Genomic DNA, 26,341 nt, shown 5'->3' with positions numbered 1-26,341 from the left:
AACCTGACTTCTGGAGATTAATTGCCATCAAGGTCCATGACACAGCAGCCTAGGTCTCCGATTCACACCCCACTCGTCGATCTCAGTTCAACAACTACTAAGACCCTGAACCTAGAACCCTAACCAATAGATAATCCTCAAATCAAAGCCACATACATCTCAATTCAACAACTTCAAGACCCAATCGAACAACTACAATCTCGATTCGAATCCTAACAAATCCCAGCCCATCATTCTAACTGCTCCTCGCGAGAGAGGAACAAGAGAACAGGGGAGACGAAGAAGAAGTTGACGAGAAAGCGTACTCATGACCGATGGAGTTGATGCCCCACCATGCTCTGGCTACCGATGTCCTGCGACCCCCCCACACACACACACTCCAAGAGCTCGACCCCGAACACATCTCTAGGCCCACCGCCGACGGCGGCGAGGAGGTCCGAGTTTGGCCGAGGTGGGGACAGAACAGGCGGAGGCGGCCATGAGGAGCTGCTAGTGGAGGGACCGCACAGGAGCATCACACGTCGCGGCGCCGGACTGCAGAGGATCTGAATCCCACACGGGGCGGCGGGTGGGTTCTCGGCGAGGGTGCATGGAGGCGACTGGGAATGGAGAGGAACAGTAGGAGGAGAGAGAGGATCGACACACTGGTTGAATGGACAATAAGCAAACAGGCACCTAGCCCACTCGGTGTACATCACAGTTCACATACAACAATTGACACTGATAGAGAAAACCACTGACTGGTTGCCCACAGGTCGGACGCTCTCACGATCGACTTACACAAACACAGAAAATAAGTCGCCTTACATCTAGCAAATCTGATAAAATAGTATGTTAGGACTTGTAAAATCATCAATCAATACAAGTTTTCTCGGCTCAACGCCCAAACCCTATTAGTGAAGTAGCAGTAGTTTTTGACTACTTTTTCAGTAAACAGGGCTGCATCGCTTTAACCTCCAGTTTGCTCATAAGCCCTGTCTTACCAGATTCCCAAGGCTTTAATTATTGGCCCATCACTATATCTTCGTCTAGTTTATCTATCAAGTTATCCGATCTCATTTAAATTGAACAAGGCTATCATTGCTTCTTCGATCTCTTGTTAGTTTCAATCGAGTTCAGCTGTTATCAATGTCTTTTAAGTTCTTGTAAGGCTGCATCGTATAGCAAGAACCTCTTGCTAGTTCTTAATAGATTTCACAAGTTGTCTCATGACGTGATCGCACTTCTATCGGCTTCTATCTAACCTTTTTTGCTTGCAACATCTTAATAGCCGATAGAGTTTACGATCATCATCACACTTCCAAGCTATTTAAGTCTTATTTCTCATTATAGTTAATCTTATTGGTTGGTTTATTTAATTTAATCTTGCTATCTCGGATCCTTGAATAGTGGCATTAGATTAAATCTTATTGGTCGGATTCATTTTTCCATAACCACTACTACAGAACAGGTCTTTGATTCTGCCTATTTATTCCAGTTACAATTGGACCCGGGATCAATAAAAGATTTAGTCCCGGGTCAAAAATCTAAAAACCAACAAAGGGCAGAAAGAGACCTTTTATCCCGATTAGAGACTCCCACCGGGACAAAATAATACTCTATAGTCCCAGTTGGAGCCACCAACCGGGAATAAAACATTTAGTCCCGGTTGGTGGCTCCAACCGGGATTAGAGAGTACTATTTTATCCCGGTCAAGATCTCCAACCAGGACAAATTGCTTCCACCGCACAAGTTCCCATCCATCTATTTTTATTTAACTCGCATCCCCCTCTCTCTTCATCTCCCTCGCCTCGAGGCTTCCCGTCCCTCCATCCTCTAGCTTCCTGCCTCCCATCCCTCCCCTCCAAGCCCAGGGCGGGTACGCCCAGGGGCGGCCCGGCGAGCCGCCCGGCGCGCAAGCCACCGTGGCTGGCCAGGCGCCACTGGCCGCCGCCCTCCGCCTGGGCACACAAGTCGCCGTGGCCTAGGGAGGCGCCGCCGCCCTCCGCCCGGCGCGCAAGCCACCGTGGTTGGCCAGGCGCCGCCGCCCTCAGTCGGGCGCGCAGCCCGCCGTGGCCCGGCCAGCTGCCGCCGCTGCCGCGAGCCCGGCACGGACGGTCGTGGGCGCGGGGCGGCGTGTCTTGGCCGGCCGGCAACAGCAGCAGCTCGGCTCGGACTCAGTGGACGCGAGGACAGGCCCAGCCGCGGTGGATCCAGGCGGTGAGAAGCTACATATTAGATGAGTTCGTGTTCGTGAATGATTTGTGTTTGTGAATGATTCGTTTGAGTGTGTTGCGAATTAGATGTTGTACTGTGAATCAAATCGAATTCATGTGTTGTGAATCAATTGTTGTATAATGAATCAAATTGAACTCATGCTTGCGATGTTAATTCTTTGGTTGAATATTGCTCATGATTTGATTGCATCTCTATGGACGAGGTGGAGTTGAAGCCTCAAGAACTACTCTGACAGAAACCTGCAGGTATCGGCGGGAGGGGGAGGGGGTGTGGGCGGAAGCTGGAATTTTTTTATTCTAAAAATTACATTGATCCCGGTTCCATACCTATCGGGACAAAAGAGTTGGTACATTTGCCCCGGCCAGATAGTCCCGGTTGAAAAATCGGGACTAAAGCCAGTTAGGAACCGGGATAAATGAAGGATTGTGTAGTGGTGAAAGCATCTAGGCCCCTAGTGGATTTTGGAGTATTGATTGACAACACGATTAAAGGACTAACTTGTTTGCATGAGATTATGAGCAGGAATTTAATTGAGAAATTGATACTAAATAAGATGGCTCATGTGTTACAAGCAAGTGTGATTATCTCATTGGCATAATATATATGTGACAAGCAAAACAAGAAAAGGAAAAATAGAGCAAGGTATTCATGGTTGATATAAAGGCTATAATATTTGTGAAGGCTTGTTAGACTTATGATGGGATTCAAAATGATAAGTAAAGGTTTTGTGAATGAGATGTGATATGCTTTTGCATAGTCTCAAATGTGGAAGAACTTGTCATTTGTGATGAATGTTGTTAACAAAAGAAGCAAACGATGCAAAAGTGAAAGAGACATGAGTTGATGCATATATGATGTCTCAAATTGGAAAGCTTGCATATGAGATTGAATTGAAAATTTGAATTAATAAAGAAGATTTCATGCATGAAACAAATCAACTTGGGTTCAAGATGGATGGCTAGGATAAAGGTAGAGGACCGAGAGGCGTGTTTCAAGAGGCTACGCAAGCGACGACTTGGGGGGAGCAAAGAAACCGATACGGGTCAAAGGCCGGAGATCCTAGAGTCATGAAGAGCTCTATGTTGAAGAGTGTCATTATTTAAGTAAAGGAAGTGACTTGTGAATCAAGATGGATTTCATTCCTATACAAATTGAAGATTCAAAGTCACTAGCTCAAAGCGGGTGAAGCGTCCCCTCATAAGAGAAGACTTAAAAGTGATACAATATCAGTCCCAGGAGGCTGATAACACTTTTATTACATCAGATGGTACATCACCGTACAACTCTACGCGGAAGTGGGCAGTGAAGCGCCACTATCGCGAGGATAACAACTAACACCCACACAACAATATTAACTACGAAGAGGGGGTCATCAGAGTCTTGCGCCATACGGAACTTCCTGCGGGTGACCCTATCCACAGGCAACGTTGGGTGCAGGACGGAACCTCTACTCAACGTCTTCGGGAACGAAGTCTGGATCTTCCTCTGTAAAAATTAAGAATGGGGTGAATACAAACGTACTCAGTAAGTTCAACCACACCCACGGAGAGGGTATAAACAGAATATAATGCAAGGGCAAATCAAGGATAAGGCTATGGTTTAATTTGCGGAAAGCTGATTTTTATGCAAGGGTTCATTTGAAAGAAAGGATTTTCAAAGCAAGTTTTTTTTTGAGTAACACAGGATCCAAGTTTTAAGTTGCTACCAGACTACTCATCCGCCGTAGCACACGGCACAACTGCCGGACACTTTTCTAAAACAACTCACGCCAACCCAACCATTCCCAGAAGAAACACTAGTTATGTGACCACACCGTAACTCGCCCAGTACCGTGGGCACGACTATTCGAATAGATTCTTAACTCTGCAGAGGTGTGCAACTTTACCCACAAGCGGGGTACTGCAACTCGATCACCTTAGTGTCGGCGCAGATCCCAACAAAGCCATTACCCACCTTATCTAGACCTGACTAGCCATCACGGGATCCACCAAGGGGTCATTGACCTATCACAGAGGTTTTAACCGGGGCATAAGTCACACAGAGTGTAACACCCTAATTTAAATTCCAGCATTTAATAATAAATTTAATTGGTTTATTTAATTTTCTAGGATTTATTTTGCTTAGTCTGGCATTTAATCTAATTTTTGGTTTCACAAGTAATTAAAATTTGTCTAAGTTTAAAAAAAAATTGTTGTTGCATTCATGCTGGTGCATAGTTTTAATTATTTGAGTGTGGTTTGAATTCAAATTTATATTTGAATTCAAACTTTGTTTGAATTAGAAATAGAAAAGAGGGAGTAAATAGAAATAAAAAAAGAAGAAAACCCAACCCGACCCCTCCTTCCTTGCAGGCCTTTCCTTTTCTTTTCCCCAGCCCAAACCCGCAGCCCAGACTCCGTCGGCCCAGCTCTCCTCTGTGCCTGGCCCAGCAGCGCCGCTCGCTCCAGCCGGGCCGCAAAGCAGCCGCAGCTCGCGCTAGCTCGGCCCAAGCGCGCGGCCTGTCTCCCTCCACGCGCTCAGCGCCAGCGCCTCACTCGGCCCACTCCCTCCCGCTCGCCTCCGCACTCCGTGCCAGGCCCAGCGCCAGCAACGCGCCCGACCCAGGCGGCCCGCGCAGACCCCGCGTCGCTCGCCTCACTCGTCGCTGACACCGCGGCCCCACAGGTCAGATCTATCCCCTCCGCCTCCCCCGCGCCGTGCAACGGCAATGCCAATCCCTCCGTGATCCCCGCGCATGACCTTCCTTGGGCACGCCTGCCCAGGATCACCGCCCGGCCTTTAATTGGCCCCCCACGGACCCCCTGTTCCCTATTCTACGCGCTAGCGCCCCCAACAAACCCTAGCCACTGCCCTCCGAGCTCCGAGCGGAGCAGAGCCCTGCGCCGCCGTTCCCTCGCCACGCTGCTGCTTCATGGCCTCCGAGAACCCCCACCGGAGGCCCGCTTGAGTTCCTGGAGCACCCCCGATCATCTCCTCAGCCAGCTGCACCACGCTTCACCCGGAATTTCGACTCGTCGCCGGTGAGTTGAGCCGCCACTGGTTTCCTCGCCGCCGTTGACGTTCCTGCCCTCCCTGACCGCATTCCACTTCTGCAGCACCTAGGCACTTTGATTCGAGGGGATCCAAGCCCGGAGGAGCCCAGCGCCGCTCGGACCGCGAAGCTCCACCCGCGTCCGCTGCCGGATCTCGCCGCCGGCGCCACCTGCGTCACGCCCCCACCCGGACCAAACCTTGGTAAGCAACCCAAGCCCCGCCATCCCTTTTGCGCTAGATGTATTCGCCCTTGGCGCACCATAGGGGACAGACCACGCTAACCCCGGCGAGCTCCTTTGCCACCGAACAGCCCTCGCCGTCGGGGACCATGCTCTCAGCCCCGCACCGCCTCCTTGGGTACCCCAGTGGACTACACGTGCCGCGTTCGCTCTTTTGCACCCAACCGCGATCCAAACCGAGTCCGGCACCCCCCATTCCCCTTCTCCGGCCGCCGGCCGCCGCGGAGCAGAGCTCCGGCGAGCCGCGCCGCCGCCCCCACGAGCCCGAACCACCCTGGCCGCCCGATCTCGGATGGACGGCCACTATTAGATCCATAAACCATCGATTCCTAACCCTCAGATCCAAATCCTACGGCCGAGATCTAAACGTACCCCTTCGCCCTGGTGTTTTTGTTAAAGAGACCCTGGAGTTTTCTTTAATCAACCCGCGGTCCACCTGAGTTCAAAAATAATTAGATTTAAGTCCTGGTTTTAATGCGTAGCCCCCTGAGTTTCTTTAAAATAGTACCCGCAGTCTAGACTTGAAGTTTTTGCGAGTTAGGCCCTGAAGCTTTAGTTTAATTACGTCTAGGCCCTCGGTTTTAGCAGAAAAGTCCATGTAACCCTGTTTTTATTACAAATAAGCCCCTGAACCTTGTTTTAGGCCTAGTTTATGCGTTTTAGCTCCGTTTTTAGCGTTCTTTATATCCACGCGATCGTTGCAATGCGTAGAATAGTTTTAGACTAGTTTAGTGTGCTATTTTTATGTATTGATGCATTGTTTCTTAGTTTTTATTAGTGTTTGCTTGTATGCTTATTATTGTGCATTGTTTTGGCCATGTGTTCGTGAGTAGACGTTGATCCATCTGAGGAGCCCCAGTACCAGTACCCGGAGCAGCCGTCTTCCGAGCACTTTGAGCAGCAGCAGGAGCAGTACGAGGAAGACAAGTATAACATGAACACCACCTATCATCTTTAATTACAATTTCATACTGCATTTTAATACTGTATGCCTATAAGGACTTTCCTAGCCACTTTATATCCTTTATATGTACCTTTGGGTTGCATTTTGGTTAGTTGTGCTAGGTTGCTGCGCTACAACATATTCTGGTCCTTTTTAATTAAATTGATTAATGGTTTACTTGAATTTAATTCTGAGAGTGGCACTCTGTGTGGCTTGAGTGGCTTACTTCTCGTTAAAATTGGTTTTGTTAGAAACATGGTTTAGGGGGCTAGCACGGTGCTTAGTGCTTGGTTGGCCACTCTCCATAAGGACCGGTTCATAGAGCGACAACCTGGGACAACAGCGCCACCACAAGACTGGAATGGGACGGTCTTGGCTTACTAATTAGGCCATTTTGGTTCAGGAGTAACTTACCGACGGGGCATGGGGGGGTGGTGAGCTTCAATGGTGGCCAGGCTACGAGGCTGGTCTGTGTGTCTTGTACCCCCTCGAGGTGGTTACCATCGTTGCGGAGCCTGATTCCTTAGCGGTTACACCTTACCAACGTGTCCTTTGTAACGGCCTCGTAGTGAGTCGCTAGTCATCTCACCTACGGAAGTGTGATGAACCTCTAGCGTAGCTCACGGCTTGTGGGTAAAGATGTGCAACCTCTGCAGAGTGTAAAACTGGTATACTAGCCGTGCTCACGGTTATGAGCGGCCCAGATCCTCCTTTTGATTAGTGGGGTTGTCTCCTTCCGACGAGGGAGGTGCCTCTCGGGGTTATCTTGGTGGCTTGGTTTGGTTTGGTTCTCAGTAGTAACATGAGTAAATTTGACTAATTACTATGTAACTGGGTTAATGGTAATTCATCCACTCGTAGTAAATAGCTTTAATAAAATTCTGCCAACACTTAAAAGCTAATGCAGTTGAGTCAGCCAACCTTAGGGCCTCATAGTTTGTGTTATACTTGTTGAGTACAAGTTGTGTACTCACTCTTGCCTATTCTCTACTTTTTCCTCTCGGATACGCTACTGCTGCTCAGTTCCTGCCGACGCGAGGGAGTTCGCTCAGCGCTACAAGGACTACGAGGACTTCTAGGCGTTCGTCTCCCAGTCGACGTCCCTGTGGCGCCCTGCTTCACCTTCGGAGAGCTTTTATCGTATTTTGTACTTCGCTTCCGCTGTATCAGACATTTTGTCATTATTGTGATAAATAACATTCGTTTTCGCTTTATTATGTCTTTTACGTGATATGTGCTATGATATACTGTTCATTCTGTTGTATATACGTGTGACTTGATCCTAGCACGTATATGATTGCTCGGTTTATGTTCTTTTATAAACCGGGTGTTACACAGAGCTAATCCCTTCTCCTTGATCACCCGTTGCTCTCAGCTCTCCTGATGGCTATCAGACTAACTAGTGAGGTTTATGCTAAGTCGTTGCCCATACAACAGTCGAGTGGTTTGCACGATAGTGGAGTTAGGTGAGATGACACACCAACTCGGTCCTTAATTGTGACAAGATGGATATATCCCTTCCTTGCTCAACCACACAGGCACGAGCACACCATTTGGCAAATCACACAGAAGTGCCATCCATCCTGTCTAAACTTATCTTTCGAAAATTTCCCATTTTTCCCTTCCCACACACTCACACATTTTCTTTTTATAAAACGAGTTGTATCGTGTTTAAGGTCCTAAGCGCTCTAGCAGCGATTAACGTCCAAACAAATCACATTCAGCCATTAATCTAGGTGGTCAAGGAATGGTTATAACAAATCAAGGGGTGGCTATCCAACCATATTTTCAGCAGGCAAAACATATGCAGTTTTATAAAACAGGCCAATAGGTTGCGTTTATAAAAACTAGGACAAAATATGCATCAAAGGGCGGGATTGAACTTGCTGTCTTCAAAGCCTTCCGGGAGGTCCTGATCGAAGTACTGTCCTTCGGGTTCGGGGTAGCGGAACTGATCCTCGTTCACTTGCTCGCAATACTGCTCGTCGACGGGCTCGCCCTTGTTCACACCGTGATCTACGACGCATACAAACCAACACACCATCAAGAAAAAGAAAAAAGCTTTATCGTTGAGCTCGAATCGGAAACTATTAAGATATGGAGATAGAAGTAAAGTTTTTGAGCGATTTCCTAATGGCATGGCCAAAACTATGTTAGGAATGGCGTGGTAAAGCTTCGGGTCGATCGGAGATCGTTTGGTGCATGAAATGATAGGTTGTAGGGGGGTTTAGGGGTCGAACGGGGTCAAAGGGCCTTTTTGTAAATATTTTTGAGGGGTAAGGGCTTGGTTGTAATTTTAGAAAACATCGGGGCCACTCTGGAAAAGTGTAGGGGTATAATTGAAATTGTGTTTATATAGTGGAGGGCTAGTTCCCTAAATAAATCAAAGTGGAAGGGCCTTTTTGGAAAAAGGGTTATAAAGGGTGGGGATTCTTAATTGAAATGGGAGAAGGGGAGGGGCTTAAGGGCAAAATAGCCCCTTTCTCCTTCCTCCCGACGCAGAACAGAGGAGGGGGGCACTGGGCGCCGGCGGCGCCCCTCGCCGGCGGCCCAAGGCATGGCGGCGGCCGGGGTCAGGGGGAAAAGAGGGAGGGGGCCATGGGGAGTCGATTCCCCTCCCCAATTTCAGAGGAGAGGGCCTGCAGGGAGGGGCGCAACGGCCAGGGCTGCGGCGACCGGGCGGCGGCCGTGGTCAGCGTAGGCAGGGGCGGCTAGGGGCGGGCGCTTGTGGGGGAAAGGGAGAGGGAGATGCGAGGACTCCATCCCCCCGCTCACCTTGGGCGGAGGTGGCTCGAGGAGATGGCGCGGCTAAGACCAGAGGACGGCGGCGGTGGCGGGCGTGGAGGCGACGCTGCAGGCCGGGGAGCGGGAGCTGCGGTGGCGGCGTAGCTTGTGGAGGTGAAGGGCGTGGCGGAGGTCCCTTTTATGGGCGAGGAAAGGCGGTGGAGGGGGAGCGAGGCGGTGGTGGCGGCCGGCGAGCATCGCGTGGCGCCATTAATGGTGCTCCGGCCGCTTGCGGCCGTCGTGGAGTGGCGCACGGGTGGCGAGGCGGCCACAGGGTGATGGGACGTCTCGGGCAGGCGGCGAGCGGCAAAGGCGGCACTGTGCAGCTTGACGCGGCGAGCAGTGCCGCGCGTGATGCGCGTCGGCGTGCACAGGGGTGGCCGGCAGCGAAGGCGGGGCTCGCACGAGGCTCAGCTCGCTGGCGGACGCGGAAGCCCGGGCGCCGAGGCAGGCGAGCAAGACAACGGCTCAGCTAGGCGGGGCGCGTACGGGGCAGCCGGCGTCGCGCTGCGAGCGGCGAGCGGCGCGGCGGGCGGCGCGGCCGCGTGGTCCACGCGTGGGCGGGAGCGCGTGCGGCGACGAGGGGCTTGGCGTGCTGGGGTGTGTGCGTGCGCGTGGGCAGGCCGGGAGCGGGGCGCGCGCGTGCGCATGGGCGGCGCCGAGGCAGGTGCACGCGCGGGCGTGGCCGGGGCGGCGCTGCGAGCGGGCTGCCCTGCAGCGCCTGGGGGAGGAGAGAGGGAAGGAAGGAGAGAGGGAGGGAGAAAAAGGAAAAAGGAAAAAGAAAAGGGGAGGAAAAAGAAAAAGAGGAAAAGAGAGAGAGAGAGAGAGAGAGAAGAGAGATCGCTCGGCGGATTCCGCGGCGGCGACCACGGCCGGTCGCGCACGCGCGCCGTTCGGGCGTGGTGCACGGGAGGAGGAGTAACAGGGAGACGGGACAACGGTTGGATATCGGGACTAGGTTTTTGGGAGATCAGGAGATCGGGCGGGGAATGATTTTGAATGGACTGAGCTCAACGATTGAAAAGAGATTTTAAAATTACTTAGCGCGTGATTTGATTTGGTAAATTTTCAGGATGTTACAGCGGGCATGCTCAAAGAATGAAGATGTTGATGCCCTCACGGATTGATCAAAGAAAGGTCGGCTTGATCATACTGCGAAGCTCAATTGAGAATTGTGACTGTTGTATATTTCATTTATGCACTTGAGTATAGGTATACCATACTATCAAAAGAGATGCAACATTAGTGGGTTTAGACAATACCAAAAGTGCTCAAATAGTCCCTAGAGAGAATAGCCAAAGAGAGAGATAACTGCAAAAACCAGTGAGGGACCGGTCTGACCAGTCCAGGGTACCAGTCTGACCGGTCTAGGCATGGCAAGGCCTCTAACGGCTAGTATTTCAAACTGACCGGTCTGACCGGTCTAACACTGACAGGGGCAACGACTAGTTTTTGAGAGAGGTGTATTTATACCCCATGACTTCACCTATTCGTGCGTGCTGATGCTATTCATTTCAGAACACTTGTGAGAGCCTTGTGAGCAATTGGAGAGTCCTCCTCAACCTCTCTTTGTGAGAGTTGTTTGATTCAAGTTGAATCCTTGAGTTGGGTTGAGTGAATCCAATTCTTGAGAGTCATTTGAGTAAGAGAGATTGAGCCCTAACTTTTTAGCATTTGAGGTTGCGTTGGCCAACTCGATTGAAGCATTTGTTACTCTTGGAGCATCGGCTCCTAGACGGCTAGGTGTCGCCGGCTAGCTCCCAAGATTGTGGTGAGCAGCGGCAAGTTTATTGCAGCAGCGATTGTGTACCACGAGGGCGCATGGTCATATAGTGGAGAGAGGAGATAGCTTGATCTTGGGGTCACCATAAGCTTCCTCACTGGTCATATAGTGGAGAGAGGAGATAGCTTGATCTTGGGGTCACCATAAGCTTCCTCAACGGAGAGTAGGATTCACACGTGGGTGCACGGGGTAAATCCGAACTTCGGTAAAATAAATCACAGTGTCTCCTTTGCATCATCTTCATTTCGGTTTGTTTTACTTACCTTGCATTTATAGTCTTTGAGTTTGAATTGTGCTTCCGCTCGATCTACTTGGTTGTGTTTTACTTGTGTGTAGGAAGCTAATTATATTGAAAGAAATACTCTGGAAAAGCTACACTCCAAGTTTCGTATAGGTTCAAGCTCGAGAGGGGACTTTATCCCTGCTGTTGGCCTGTCTGCCTGTTCAGACCGGTCTGACCGGTCTGGTGGACCGGTCTGACCGGTCCAGACAGCTGAGAACAGGGTTAAGCGCCAAATTTTGAAGAAACGCTTATTCACCCCCCTTTAGGCTACGACATCGTGTGATCAAGATCCTTTCAAGTGGTGAAAAAAACATGGGAATGGTAACTTGGAGTTCCAATCGGTCGAGTTAGCCGATCAAAAACCATCAAGAAATTTTTTTATTGTAATTAGATTTATCAACAAGTTTGAATTAATCTATGGTCCTGTCTATTAGTGCCGTCTCGATAATCTAATCCGACTGATGGTGATGATAAGTTGAATTTAATTAGCTAGATGTGTTTCTTTACGATAAAGTTTATTTTTTCACTTATCACTAATGAAATAGTCTTTTGAGCTGATAGTTTCAGTTAAGTATTGGATTCCACAGTTCATATGTTTTTTTTGAAACTATTTGGAATTCCAGCTGATATGTTTGCTGTTGATTACTGATTAAATTTATTTTCCTTATCAATTTACATGTGAAATTAACTAGCACTCTCCGATTGAAAGTAGAATATGCGCTAGAGATAAGCAGAGCTCTCAAGTCTTAGCGTATCTTTCTTCGCATGACTCAATGTTCGATTTTTGCGGCCTGTGTTTTCTGGAAGTGTAGCAGACAACGAAGCCTTCAGGTTTGCTTCATCCCACCGAGAGGCCAACCTTGGCCCTGTTTGGCTTGTGCTATGCTAGGGAATAATACTTTGACGGCTAATTACGGTGTCAAACAAAGCCAATTTACAAAACCAATTCCAGAACCCCCGTGCTAGGAACTCTAAAAAAATCTAATAAGACTTTTGACCGCGTGATTAGAGGATGGTTATTGTAGCACCACTGTAGCCAATCATCGATTAATTATCGTCATTAGATTCGTCGCGAAAAGTTACACCCATTCCTGAAAAAGTTTTACAAATAGACTTTATTTAGTAGCCCATGAATAGAAGATTCTTTTCTAGCAGAGAATAGCGTAGAAGGAATCAAATAGCCTTTGACGTGCCCGATGCCAGGGATGAGGTTGAGCAGGAGCAGTCAAGAACTCCACAGAATTGTGTTTTTTTGGTCAATCTAAAATAACAAACCCAAAGTTTATTACACATGTGGTTCATGCCCGTACATTACTACGGGTGATAAAAGTAGTTTACAATAATAAATACAGCATTAAAATATATTGATTTAGTTTTATCCAATTTGGATATGGCAATTCCATGTACGCTATGATATCCAATTTGGATATGGCAACTATAAGGATAATATCAATTGTGAGTTGTGGACCTCCTACATAAGGTTCCTACTCGCAAAAAAATAATGGTTAATTTTTTTCGTGCTATTATAATTTTTCAAGTTCGGAGATCTTGTAAGGAAAATGGCCCCATTAGACCATTATTTTGTGATTTTGGTGATTTAGTAACAACGTAATCATTAGGACTAATGAGTTTGTCAAGTGAATAATTATAGATCCCAGGGATGAAGCAAAAAAGTCAAGCAAAGCAAAACACGAAGAAAGAACTCAAAGAGAAAATAAAATGGACGAGTTCTGCATTTTTTATAGGCACCGAATGATTCGACGCTAGGGCACCGGAGTATCCGGTTGGCACCGGATAAACCGACACAGTAGCGTCGGTGCAATTTTGGTGCACTGAAGAAAGGCCACATAGAAGGCCAAGTTGCACCGGATGATCCGACGGTGTCAAAAAGGGGCGTCGGAGCAATCACCGGAGGATGTACCAGAGAGCATGTCAAGCGCGCTGAAGCAAAGTCTTCAGCACCGGATGATCCGAAGGGCACCGGAGCATAGCGTCGGAGCAATGACGTCAGCAACAGCTGAAGATCTCTTCAGCATCGGATGATCCGATGCGCACCGGATGAACCGATGCCAAGCCATCGGTTTATCTGGCGCCTCCTGCATCACATGTCAGAAGGCCCAATGGCTACCTCAGGGCTCAGTGTGACCGGATGAACCGGTGCCACCCCGTCGGTCTATCTAACGCTACGCAGAAAAGTTGGGTAACGGCTCCCAACGGCTCTCTCCACTTGGTGGCCTATATATATGGGTTCCCCCGGCCATTTGAAGTTTGCTAGAATTCAAGAACATCACACTCACACTCAAGAACATCTCCAAGCCATCCAATAACTTAGTGATCATATCTTTAGCCCTTAGCACATTCTTGAGAGTGTTAGTGCTAGGTTAGCTCTTAGTGAGTGAGAAAGCAAGGTCTTGAGCCATTGTGCTGTGGTTCTTTGTTGAACCAAGAAGATATCTTGGTGCGCCAGCCCCTTGGAGCTTGGTGGCTTGCCGGTACGTCATCGACCCTCCGACTTGGTGTGGAGCGGCGATGACATCTTTGTGCGGGGGACGTGGAGACCCCCATCCTTTGTGGAGAAGCTCCTTAGTGGAATTCGAGATCAAGGTGACCGTGATTGAGTTCACGAGAGAGACTTGATTGCCGAGAAGCGATACTCTTAGCGAGTGCTTCAACAACATGGATGTAGGGGTGCTGAAGCATCCCCTTATAAGAGAAGACTTAAATGTGATACAAATATTAGTCCCAGAAGGCTGATAACACATTTATTACATCAGATGGTACATCACCGTACAACTCTACGCGGTAATGGGTAGTGAAGCGCCACTATCGTGAGGATAACAACTAAAACCCACACAACGATATTAACTACGAAGAGGTCATCAGAGTCTTGCGCCATACGGAGCTTCCTGCGGGTGACCCTATCCACAGGCAAGGTTGGGTGCAGAACAGAACCCCTACTCAACGTCTTCGGGAACGAAGTCTGGATCTTCCTCTGTAAAAATTAGAAAATGGGTGAGTACAAACGTACTCAGCAAGTCCAACCACACCCACGGAGGGGGGTATAAACAGAATATAATGCACAGGGTAAACCAAGGATAAGGTTAGGGTTTAATTTGCGGAAAGCTAATTTTTATGCATGGGTTTATTTGAAAGAAAGGGGTTTTCAAAAGCCATTATCTTGCACTGAGTAACACGTAGGGTTGATCCACATATGATCCAAGTTTTAAATTGCTACCGGGCTCCTCATCCGTCATAGCACACGGCACAACTGCCAGACACTTTTCCAAAACAACTGATGCCAACCCATCCATTCCCAGAAGAAACACTAGTTGTGTGACCAAACCGTAACTCGCCCAGTACCGTGGGCACGACTATTCGGATAGATTTTTAGCTCTGCAGAGGTATGCAACTTTACCCACAAGTGGGGTACCGCAGCACGATCACCTTAGTGTTGGCGCAGATCCCAACAAGGCCATTACCCACCTTAGCTAGACCTGACTAGCCACCACGGTATCCACCAAAGGGCCATTGACCTATCTCCGAGGTTTAACCGGGGCATAAGTCACACAGAGCTTATCCCTTCTCCTTAGTCACCCGTTGCTCTCAGCTCTCCTGATGGCTATCAGACTAACTAGTGGGATTTATGCTAAGACGTTGATCATACAACGGTCGAGTGGTTTGCACGATAGTGGAGTTAGGCAAGATGACACATGAACTCGGTCCTTAATTGTGACAAGATGGATACCCCCCTTCCTTGCTCAACCACACAGGTACGAGCACACCATTCGGCAATTCACACAGAAGTGCCATCCATCCCATCTAACTCATCTTTCGAAAATTTCACATTTTTCCTTCTCACACACTCACACATTTTCCTTTTATAAAACAAGTTGTACCGGGTTCGAGGTCATAAGCGTTCTAGCAGCGATTAACATCCAAACAGAATAAATAATATTCAGACATTAATCTAGGTGGTTAAGTAATGGTTATAACAAATCAAGGGGTGGCTATCCAACCATGTTTTCAGCAGAAAAAATATATGCAGTTTTGTAAAATATGCCAATATGTTGTGTTTATAAAATTGGGACAAAACATGCATAAAAGGATGAGATTGAACTTGCCGTCTTCAAAGCTTTCCGAGAGTTCCAGCTCGCGGTACGGGTCTTCTGGCTCTGGCTCGTGGTATTGGTCTCCAAACTCCTCAGCGTTCCCTTCCTCGATCACTCCATCAGCTACGGCGACGACGGCACACACGACGAACAAACACAAGCATGCACAAACATAAAATAAAATGAGCTCAAAAGAAGATTAAAATAGAAGGAGTAAATAGTATAAGCTTTTAGAAGAATTTAGGAAAAAGAATCAATGGAATTGGAGTTGGGATGGCTAAGATATTGTAAATATGAGATAGGGTGCATAATTAATTCCGAAAACTGAATTAACCTAAATGGAAGGAGATACACGTGAGGGTTCTTGGACTGTTGGTTTGGACTTTTGCGGCTACTAATTGGGCTGGTGCTTGTGTGGGCTGGCAGAATTACACAAGACAGAGGTGGGAGAGAGTCACGGGAAGAAACAGAGGGACGTCGTCCCTGTGCTCAGCGCGGCCATGGCTGAACAGCTCGAGCTCGAGCCGGCCGCAGCTCCGGCCACCGTTCTCGAATTCGAGGGTACGGGAAGATAGAGGAGGGTGAGGGAAAAAATTATAAAGACATAAGACGAATTAATTAGAAAAACAAACATTTCACTGTCAAAACTAGCACCCGTACTGCCGCCGCCGACGCTCGAGCCCGAGCCCCGGATGGAGTCGTAGCTGGGCCAGTCCGCTCCGGCGCAACCACGGGTGCGTTTAGTTTCCAAATCAAAAATTTTTGATTGTCAAATCAATAGTTTGACTAGATATCGGGATAACTATTCGGACACTAATTAAAAAACTAATTTCAAAACTCACCTAGAAACCGCGAGATGAATCTTTTGAGGCCTTTGACCGTATCATTAGTACTAGGGTTGGATATCAAGCCAGCTCGGCTCGTTATGGCTCGGCTCGTTATAGCTCGGCTCGTTAACATATTGGCTCGGCTCGGCTCGTTATACTAACGAGCCAGCAGGCTAGCTCGGCTCGGCTCGTTAGCGAGCTCGAGCTAGCTCGTTTGGCTCGCGAGCCAATGTAGAGAGACAATATGAACACACATCATCACAGGGTATGGCTCGTTTGGCTCGTTATAGCTCGTTTGGCTCGTTCCAATTCTTGCTTCTTATGCTGCTCTTCTTACCCATTTTCCAGCATTGTTCCAATTCTTGCTTCTTATACAACTATTCTAACTCATTTTTTATATAAGCAACCTCTTGTTCATACCTTGAGGAGTCATAAAGCTGACTAAAATAGAACTGAATATATATCATTTTGAACTTAGGGTCAAGGATTGTAGCAATAACCATGACATTGTTCTTCTCTTCCAAATATTTATCAAATTTGTTTAACATTGCAGCACTCATTTTCTTCAAATATGAGTCATTAGAATTTTTTGTCTTTAACAATGCACCCATTTAAATTTGCTGGCTTCATAATTAACTGGCTCGTTATGGCTCGTGAGCGGCTCGCGAGCCAGCTCGAGCTGGCTCGTTATAAAACGAGCTGGCTTGTTATAAAACGAGCTGGCTCATTATAAAACGAGTCGAGCTCGAGCCGAGCCATTAACGAGCGAGTCGAGCGAGCTAGCGAGTTACGAGTTTTTCGTCCAGCCCTAATTAGTACAAGTGGGTTACTGTAGCACTTATGGCTAATCATGCACTAATTAGGCTCAAAAAATTCATCTCGCTGTGTACATCCAAACTGTGCAATTAGTTTTGTTGTTTAATTACATTTAGTACTACATACATATGGCAAAAAAGAAGCACAAATTTCGAGATAAAATTTTTGGGAACTAAACGCGCCCCACGCTGTCCACGCGCGGAGCTTAACCCGTCGGCACGAACGGAAACAAACCACCCACCCCAACGACTGACGCGCGGAAAGAGATTCTAGCAGAGGCTGCGTTTAGTTTAAAAAAAAATACGCAGTATCTGTCACATCAAATTTTCGGACACATACATAGAATATTAAATACAGTTAAAGAAAATAACTAATTACATAGTCTAACCGATTCCTACGAGATGAATCTAATAATACTAATTAATTTATAATTAGACATTAATTATCAAATAACAACGAAATATAATCCAATAACCAAATTCAAATTTTTTCACCAACTTAACACCCCACAATCGGATCCCGCCACACGACTCTAGTCTGGTGGGGCTCACGGTTTCCGAGCCCCAGACACCTGCACGCGCGGAGCCCGGCGCGGCGGCCGCCATCCGGCCATTCACCCCCCACTGGCATGGCAGCCGCCAGCCTGCCTGGCACCCACCGCCTCTGAGAAGGGGGAGCCACACGGAGACCCACCTGTCGCCCTTCTCACGCCCGAGCGAACGCCGTCTATGCGGGACCCGCTGGCCAGTGATTGACGACGGGGGCCTCAGTTTGGAAGGCGTCCGTCTCGCCATCGGGATCCCGCCGCGCACGTCCGGCCGGGTAGCGGCCCGCGCCCCGAGACCGAGACCGCCGCCCCGGCACGGCCTCCTCCCGATCCTCCCGCCGCGCCCGTGCCCCCACTCTGCCGGTGGGTGGGCCCCCACCTCTGAGATCGTTTTGGCGCCAAGCCCCGCCGAAAATTTTCGGCTTTCCCTCCACGGCTCCACCACCTCTCGCCCCACACTCCCACACCCCCGCCCTCGTACAAAACCTGACCCATCTCTCTCTCTTTCCTCCCCCTCGATTCCCGATTTCGCTGCCAGCCATTAAAGCAGGGGAGCAATTTGTTGCCGTGGGAGTGCGGTCGCGGCCTCGCGGGCGCCCCGCTGATTCCTCCTCCGGGCTCGCCCTCGCCGGCGGTGTGGGGGGAGCAGCCACCACCCAGCTCGCGCCTGCTTCTTCCCCTTCGCGCGTGATGGGAGCTGCTGGGTCCTGACCTGCCCTGCCCTGTTCCAGGTAAACGCTTATGCTCCTCCTCCCCCCCTCAAATACGGCGTCTTTAGCTGGATTCTTGTGCGTTCTGGCGCCGCTGCCGGAGCCGGGCGGATTGGGGGTGGGGGACGGACGGTCCTCCGGCAGCTGAGATGCCTGATAGCGCTACCTCTCTTGACCCCCTGATTCGTTTGCCGGGCGGATTGGGCGCGGGTGCTTGTGCTGCTTCATGACGCATCTCCTTCTAGATCTGCTGCCACGCGATAAGGGCGGTTATCGGTCGCTTCTGTGGTGCTGTGGAGATGCTGGGAGTGCGAGTTTCGTGTCTTACAGTTGGAACCTAATGTTTTGTTGGCCGCCCGGATCTGTGGTAGATTTGGGGTCTACCGTTTGTTTCGGCGGCCAAATCGTCTCCCATGAATTTTATCTCCGGTAGCTATTTGAGGTGCTCGATACTTGCTGTAGATGCTAATTGGTGCCTTTTCCACAAGTTAAGGATTTCTCGTCAAAATTAAGATTTACTACACTAGAGACTACACATTTAATTGGTGCTACAAAAAATGATTGTACTAATCGGCGAAGATTTGTTCCTATTTAAAACTACTATCTGTCAGGGATTAACCATTTAATCGATGCTACAGCACTTATTGTAGCAAAATATTTAATCCATGCTACATCAATAACTACCAATCGGTAAAATTGATACTATGAGCAGTACTAGGTACCACTATTAGCTGGATCAAATGTTTCTTGATGCTGCAATACAAGTCTCAATTTTAGAAGCTTTTACTTCTTATAATAGTCATTAGTCTATCAGCCAGGCTGTGTTTTAACATTTGTCTTTGCAAGCATATATCTGAGTTCTGTGTGCATGTACGTGAGGCAGTATAAATGAAAGGTGTTGATCCTTGGTATATATCCTTTATGTTGTGTCTGAGGCTGTCCCTCCCCATAGAAAAAGAAATCCTCTAATGAGCTTTAGTTAAAGAAACAAACATGCATCTCATATCCTTTAAATAATCTGACCCCTCATTTGTTCAATTTTATTACCATGTTCTCTACTTCTGTTTAGTTATTTATTAAAGTTGATATCAGCAAATATAATTAAATAATATCAAACATTGATTCCCTCGAGCCTACATTCACCGTGTTCGGCTGGAGGCTCCAGCCTCCAGCGCTACAGTGTTTCTCACTCCCATTCCTCCAGCTCCCGTCTCCAGCCACCAGCCAGGTAACAGTGTTTTTCTCTCACACCACTCCAGCTCCAGCCTGCCGAACAGGGTGATTGTAGCATAAAACTTGGCAAAAATGTTGATTCTCGCATCCTTTTTTTTTCCAGAATAGTGCCTTCTTGTATTTTAGTTAGATGATGGATACACATGTTAATACCAATCATCTTTTCAGTCTAGTTGTTTTTCAGCAAAGTGATTGATTGCTTATAAAGCTTTGTGACACTGATAATTTTTTTGTTATCCTAATTTCTTTATTTCTCTTCCCTTGTACTGAAGCTGAGAGATGAAATTGGACAAGAATCGAAGTTCTGCGGCACCTGACACTTCCTATTTAATTGTGAACTGCAATCACCATGGGGTCTGGATCAGTGACTCTGAAGCAAAAGAAACGAGTGAAACATGCAAAGAACAAGTACTTGAAACCTGGTGCCCTGGCTCAGATTCGTTATACTAGGAGCACCAGCAGGGACATAGGGAAGAAAAGGATTCTGTTGAATGTGAAAGATGAGCTGGAGATATCACCACAGGCTGAGGTTCTCCTAGAAAGCACTGGACCAATTTTGTCCCCCGCAAGACTCAATTTTGAGCCGTTTGGTAGCAATAAAGGGCAGATATTGCCGAGGACTCCGAGGACTCCTGATGCAGCTGAGTTTGGTGATTCAAGACTTGAATCACTTCCACTTGATTTGCTGGTATGGAACTGAAATGACCACCTTTTTAACTTCAGTTTGTATTATGTTTGTGGTGAACCTGATTTCCATTTTTTTGTTGCAAAGATCAAGATCATGTGTTGCTTGCACCATGACCAACTGAAGGCTGTTTTCCATGTTTCCAAAAGGATTCGAAAAGCAGTAAGTATCATCTTTCAGTTCTATCCTTATTTGTCAAGTAGGATAAAGTTACCTTTTTTCTCATTTCCTAGCTCCCTTACAAGCTTTAGTCTTAATTAAACCATGGCATATTAAGCAGAGTAACTGCTGTCAACAAGGTGTGGAAATAAATAGTCTTACTTTTTGTACACTTACCTTATTCTCTCCCGACTGACAATGATCAATGATGGTATACTTTATTGCACAAAATGTTGCTTGCTCTTCTGTTACAGAATGTCAATTGTTCTACTTCCAAATGACCTACTTGCATCTTCCATTTTTTTCTAATATTTGAACAATGTACTTGTGAATTGATACATTCTTGTCAACTGTCACTGTTTTTGCATGCCCAACAATCTATTTGTTGAGTTAATTTGCATGTTCAATATTCTACATGTTTATTGTGCACTCTCAGCTAGTGCTCTACTCCTTACTTGTATTGCCAAGCTCACTTATAAGGTTAATTCAATCCAGGTTGAACTGGCCAGGCAGTACCATTTTAATTATACTACACCAGATCGAAGCAGACAGGAATTGCTCCTAAACAAGACTCCTCTTCCAACAGAACATTGGCCTTTCTTGAGGTTGGCTACATTTTATTTGCTTTACAGATAGTGCTAACTAATGTAATATCTAATCTCTTGTTTCCTCAAAAATACTCTAATCCCTTCCAATAACGTTGCATGTTCAGTAGAATCGATGGCAAGGATGTGCTTGTTTCCACCCCAAGGACCCCGCGGGCCCCAAAACATGCTGCTCGCCTTTCACGCCTTAAGCTGGTTGATGTGAAGCCAATTACAGCAGTTCTTTTCCAGGAGTCTTCTACTTCTTTTCCTACAAAGCGTCTCCGACGCTCAGTGCCACCTGGACTGCCAAGGCCTGTATCCAAAGCTGCACCCTCGCCTCGAGTTTTACGATATGAGGAGCTTTGTGAAGCTGTGGCACAGAATAAGCTTCTTTGAGGATCCAACAAGTTTATTGCTTTCATCTGTAGTGTATAGTGTGAAGGCCCTTGGTAAGGATTTTGTCTGCCAGCTAGCTCCTAGCTGCCATCTTAGATGATGGTTACCAGGTTAGATTTTAGACTAGTGTTAGACTGTCATATACCCTTATGTCATAAGTGTCCAGTTTGCTTTATTCCATGGTTTGTATATATCACATAATAAAATGGACCCTTTTATGTATTTATTTATACCTTATATCCTTTTTCCTTGCGAAAGTGGTGTACTTTCCCCATTAATCATCAATCTGGATTCTGGATGAATTGTTTTTCTATCTTAGCCTTTTGTCGGTTGAAATCATGTTGGAATGAATCCATCAAGAGCAGAGGATTTGCGTGAATTGATATGTATTTGTCAAATGGTTTGTGAGCTTAAGTGACAACCTTGTCAATTGCCGTTGCTTGTTCTGATTTATACATCCTTGAATTCGACTGTCTCTAGGACTAGAATTTTGTATGGTTGTAACAGTTTTATTCAGAATTGCTGAATGATTTTTCTCAGATACACTTTTTTTGGCAACAGAAGGTTCAGGTTTCGTGTTGCAACAGAAATAAGCAATTTGCTGCTGGCATATTACCACAATACAAACTGGGGACATGATAACGACCTGCTGATTGCTTTAGCTGCAGTTCAACTACAAGATCAGAGCACACTCAATATCTTTGATCAGGACACCCAAGACTCAGCAAAAGCCTCTGAACTACAAACTGCAACTGCACCGTCATTGTGCCGGAACCTCAACTGCGGTCACGAGAGCCCGTACCGGTTTATAATCTGCTGCATGAGGAGCTCGTAGCCTCTCTCGGTGAGGTGGTAGGTGTCCCAGAAGAGGAACTTGCTGGGGTCCCTGCAGGCGTGCGCCGTGTAGCGGTTGCACATGAGCGTCACCTCGAACACCCCCGTTCCGCAGCACCCCCTGTTGATTACGTCGAACCCTGGGAGCACGGGGATCGGTTAGGAAATGGATGGCGTCGCCGAATGCGTTCTGGGTCGGTGCGGCGGCTCACCGTAGCCGCCGGGGCGCTGGATCATGTCGAACAGCGGCGTGTAGAGGTCGATGTACTTGAGCACGGAGCCCGGGAGCTCGGCGCTGCCGTTGAGGCGCTTGATCTCCTTCTCCAGCGCCGTGTTGAGCACGACGGAGGCCTGGTTGTAGAGGGGCACGCAGTCCCGGTCGAGCCCGCCGGCGTTGGTCCGCTGCGACGGCACGCACCCGATGGGCGGCGCGCCGGCGATGTTGATCCGCCGCGCTCCCTTCCCGTAAAGCTTCTTGATGAAGTCGGAGGCGCACCGCACGACGAACTCGATGTAGGACTCGAGGTCGTAGTCCCGCCGGAACGGCGTCGTGAAGTAGGTGTTGGCCAGGTCGTCGGTGCCGGTCACCACCATGTAGAGGCTCGTCGCGACGATCTCGCCGGCGCGCCGTGCGCCGGCGACGCGCTCCAGCTTCCCCTTGTACTCCTCGAACAGGTCCAGCTGGTTGTCCATGGTGAGCACCGACTTGCGACAGAGAAAATCGATCAGAAATGCGGGGCGCAGGAGTTGCATGCAGGCCCGGAGTTGTTGGAACGGAGGATCGGTTACCACGAGCTGGGCGGTGAGGGGGTCGAAGCCGCAGCCGCCGGAGGCGAAGCTGACGCCGGTGAGGAGGTCGAAGTCGCTGAGCTCCGTGCCGAGGTACGCCGGCACGTACTCCTTGATGCCCAGCCGGCTGGCTGCATGAGAACGACGACAAGGTTTCTATCAATGACACGCCCTCCTGATCGGGATGTCGTGTGCGTGCGCGGCGTTCGTACCGAGGATGTCGCTGGGGACCCTGCCGTTGCTGAACCTGCCTGTGGCGTTGTGGCCGGGGAAGTCCTGGCCGTAGGGAGGGAAGTTGCAGCGGATCAGTGTGGTGATGGCGTTGTTGTTGCCCGAGTCCACGATGGAGTCGCCGAACACGAACAGCGCCGGGGGCCGCGTCTGGTTCGCCGCCGGCGCCGGGGCGTCGACGGCGCAGCAGGCGCGGCGCATAAGCACCGCCGTCGCGATCGCGACCAGGAGAGACCGCGACACGGCTCGCGTGGTCGCCATGCCGGTGCTCCCTCTCTGCCTGCCTGAACTCTGACGCATGCTCTGGTGCAGATATAATAGCAGAGAAATCGAAGTTGGAGAGACTTTCAGGTCATGGCTTGTATGATCTCCCCTCCATTTCTTGCACAGCTTGCATTGATTTGGCCGATAACAATTCACAAGTTTTGGCAACTTAGATTTTGGTTTTCTTTGGGATGAGACTCCTTTACTACCTACTCCTATATCAGCTATTCTGAGTTCTGACTGCCCCGTTCTAACTGAACTTGATAGCTGGAGCCTGGAGGATACAGTGAATCAGTGATGGTGTACGTGGCAGCAGGCTCAGCCGTGCCGTGTTCACGTTAATTCTAGCTTGGTCCACCGTGGCTGATGTTGGGGTGCGGTGGTTATTCGGAATAGACAATGTCAAACCGAATTTCGGCCGGTGGACGTCAGGACGTGTCGGTGGAACCGTTGCAAGTGAGCAAAGAACGCACGAATCTTCTTACCAAACTCATCCACCTCCCAGCTTGAAAGAACAGCCGAGAGTTTCGTGCTGGATTTGAATGAAGCCACATAAAAGTTCAGATTTCAAAGATGATTGACACGCATAAATTTAAGGGAAAAAAAAGGAATAGGACGCACGACATGCCTTGAGAATTCTGGGCAACGGGAAGTGCATCCGAGCGACGGCTGCTTTCCTAAGGCTAGGATAGGCAGCTGGAACTGCTGCTCTTAAGGAAGTGGCCAAGGGAGAGGACGTTTAAGGGATTTCTTGATAGCTTTTTGCAGAAACATCGACATCAAGTCTTGATGATTTGGAGATCTCGCCGACATGATATTGATGTGGGACAAAATCCATTTGAAAGCTTATCAAGCAAGCTTTCCATCAATTGCTCATTGACCGCTATCTTACTCGCGATGGATGAGTTATGACCCTCCCAATGAAGCAATGTCGGCCTGTTGACGACCTGACAATTCAACTTTGATGTACTTGTACTTTGAGACATATTTGTATCTACAAACAAATAATGACATGTACATATGGAACCAAGTGAATTGTATTGAAAATCACTACACAAAAGTAGGAATGAGCTCACCTTATAATCAATGGTCATATATAAAGGTGTCGCGTCCTCATCAGGTTGCAAAACTTGTTTTGGAATGAGGTTTTCACACTAGTTGAACCATAGTTGCACATCTATATAATATGATCTAGTTTATGTTCTGTGCAATTCTAGGTGGAGCCATAGATTAAAGTTTTAAGTTTGTCTAATTCACTCCTCTCCCTCTTAGGTATAGGTATGAGAATCGATTCCTTTCACTCTGGTAAACAAATGCGTAAATGATCTTAAAAGCTTTCCTCTTTCCCTATTTTTCAAAAAAGGGACCGATTCTGAGGATGAAATGGTTGACGAGCATTGCGATACTGATCCAGTGTGATTTCCAGCAATGTTTAAAGATTGGTAGTGGCTGGATTTCTTGTAAATTTATTTCAAACCTAAATTTGGGTTTTATGCTATTTTATAGAAAATAGAAATACATCATGACGATGAATCATCAGGTTAAGATCGATCTAAACTGACCCATTTTTTCTATATACATACAACATGCCAACAATTAAACAATTTATTAGAAATACAAGACAGTCAATACGAAATGGTAGAAAATCGGCCGCGCTTAAGGAGCTGATGCACGTGGGCCGTAGCGAGCCAGGCCTGTGCTAGCAGCCAGCCCAGGAGGGCAGCGCTGCAGGCCGGCGCAAGCTGCCAAGATCGCAGCCCGAGGGCAGGCAGGCTGGGCACAAGGCCAGCAACTCTGCTGCTCGCGGCCCATGAGGAAGGATCAAGCAATGTCACATCAGTGAGCTCTTTTTAGCTTGTTTTTTATTTCATGCTCCCATAAATTAATTCATGCACTCCTATGATTAGTTTTTGGTGCTGCTAATGAAGCTGAAGTATTTGCATGCTCACTTAAGTATTTGTTCTCGCTAATCATTACTAGATCTTTGCATACTTTATTAACTTATGTTGATTAGTTCTTATTCCTATTCTTTGCTTGCTTAACTAAGAGAACTATTTTATAGTGATTAGTTCTAGTCTTTTCTATGAGACTCTTGATTGGTCTTTTGTATAAGCTTTACTTCTGCTTGATCTTTATCTTTGCTAAACTTTGTTAAATTGTTGTTTGCTTAGTAAAGAAAACTCTTTTGCAAGTCTTTTTGGATAAAGCTTTTCGACACTTTGATAAGTCATTGCTTCTGTTTTGTGATGTACCTTGTTTGAGTAGCTTGCTTCTGCTTTGTGCTGTCCTTGTTCGAGTAGCTTGTTTCTTGGTTGCTTCCGCTTTGTGTTGAGCTTTTGGCATTTTGGTTTTCTTGCTTCCGCTTCACATCGAGCTTTTTCCTAACCGTTTATAGGTAAGCTCATTACAAGTTGGCTGGTGTCACTTTGACCGTTAGAAGAGAGACATGTCGATTTAATTTATGAAATAAGCCTTATGCTCATCGAGGATAATTTTTTGAAGGCTCATATTTACTGCCCCCTCTCTGGTCGCATGTTCCAGTCCTTCAACTACTTACCTAGTTAAGGAGTTATATTTTTCATGCAAAAAACTAACTGTATATGGCCAACAAATGAGGATATGAGTGTCCTTTCACGACACCACTAATTTGTTAGAAAAAAAACTAGAATTGCACTCTTTATGAGACTGAGCGAGGATGTAGAGATCCACTAAGTGCAATTACAAAATATATTGACACATAAAAACATTTTATATACTAAGATGATTACACAATTAATATATATGAATATGAACTTCATTCATAGCAACGTATGAGCATATTTGCTACTATATAAAAATACAACATAATAAAAAATATTCCAATTAATTATAA

The 26,341-nt window shown here is 47.6% G+C and overlaps 2 protein-coding genes across 3 annotated transcripts; one reads left to right on the top strand and one right to left on the bottom strand.

Moving 5' to 3' along the window:
- The first annotated feature begins 18,070 nt into the window (after nt 1–18,070).
- Nucleotides 18,071–21,653, top strand: LOC120692450 (F-box protein At4g35930-like). Of its 2 annotated transcripts, none has more exons than XM_039975756.1 (5): nt 18,071–18,312; nt 19,797–20,212; nt 20,297–20,371; nt 20,864–20,973; nt 21,081–21,653. In XM_039975756.1, exons 2-5 carry the CDS (start codon nt 19,874–19,876, stop codon nt 21,349–21,351), a joined length of 795 nt encoding a protein of 264 aa, XP_039831690.1. In that variant the 5' UTR covers nt 18,071–18,312; nt 19,797–19,873; the 3' UTR covers nt 21,352–21,653. The 2 variants fall into 2 exon arrangements, with proteins under 2 accessions (XP_039831690.1, XP_039831691.1); XM_039975757.1 differs by having other exon boundaries at nt 18,072–18,312; nt 21,084–21,653.
- Nucleotides 21,654–21,897: 244 nt separating this feature from the next.
- Nucleotides 21,898–23,568, bottom strand: LOC120691417 (GDSL esterase/lipase EXL3-like). The gene is made up of 4 exons (XM_039974472.1): nt 23,187–23,568; nt 22,975–23,105; nt 22,398–22,890; nt 21,898–22,325 (listed from the first exon to the last, which is right to left on the bottom strand). Exons 1-4 carry the CDS (start codon nt 23,503–23,505, stop codon nt 22,138–22,140), a joined length of 1,131 nt encoding a protein of 376 aa, XP_039830406.1. The 5' UTR covers nt 23,506–23,568; the 3' UTR covers nt 21,898–22,137.
- Nucleotides 23,569–26,341: the final 2,773 nt, after the last annotated feature.

The sequence above is a fragment of the Panicum virgatum genome, chromosome 9N (assembly GCF_016808335.1).
Source record: "Panicum virgatum strain AP13 chromosome 9N, P.virgatum_v5, whole genome shotgun sequence".
Classification (NCBI taxonomy): Eukaryota; Viridiplantae; Streptophyta; class Magnoliopsida; order Poales; family Poaceae; genus Panicum; species Panicum virgatum.
Note: the sequence above shows the minus strand (reverse complement) of the source record. Positions and strands in the feature narration are given on the sequence as shown.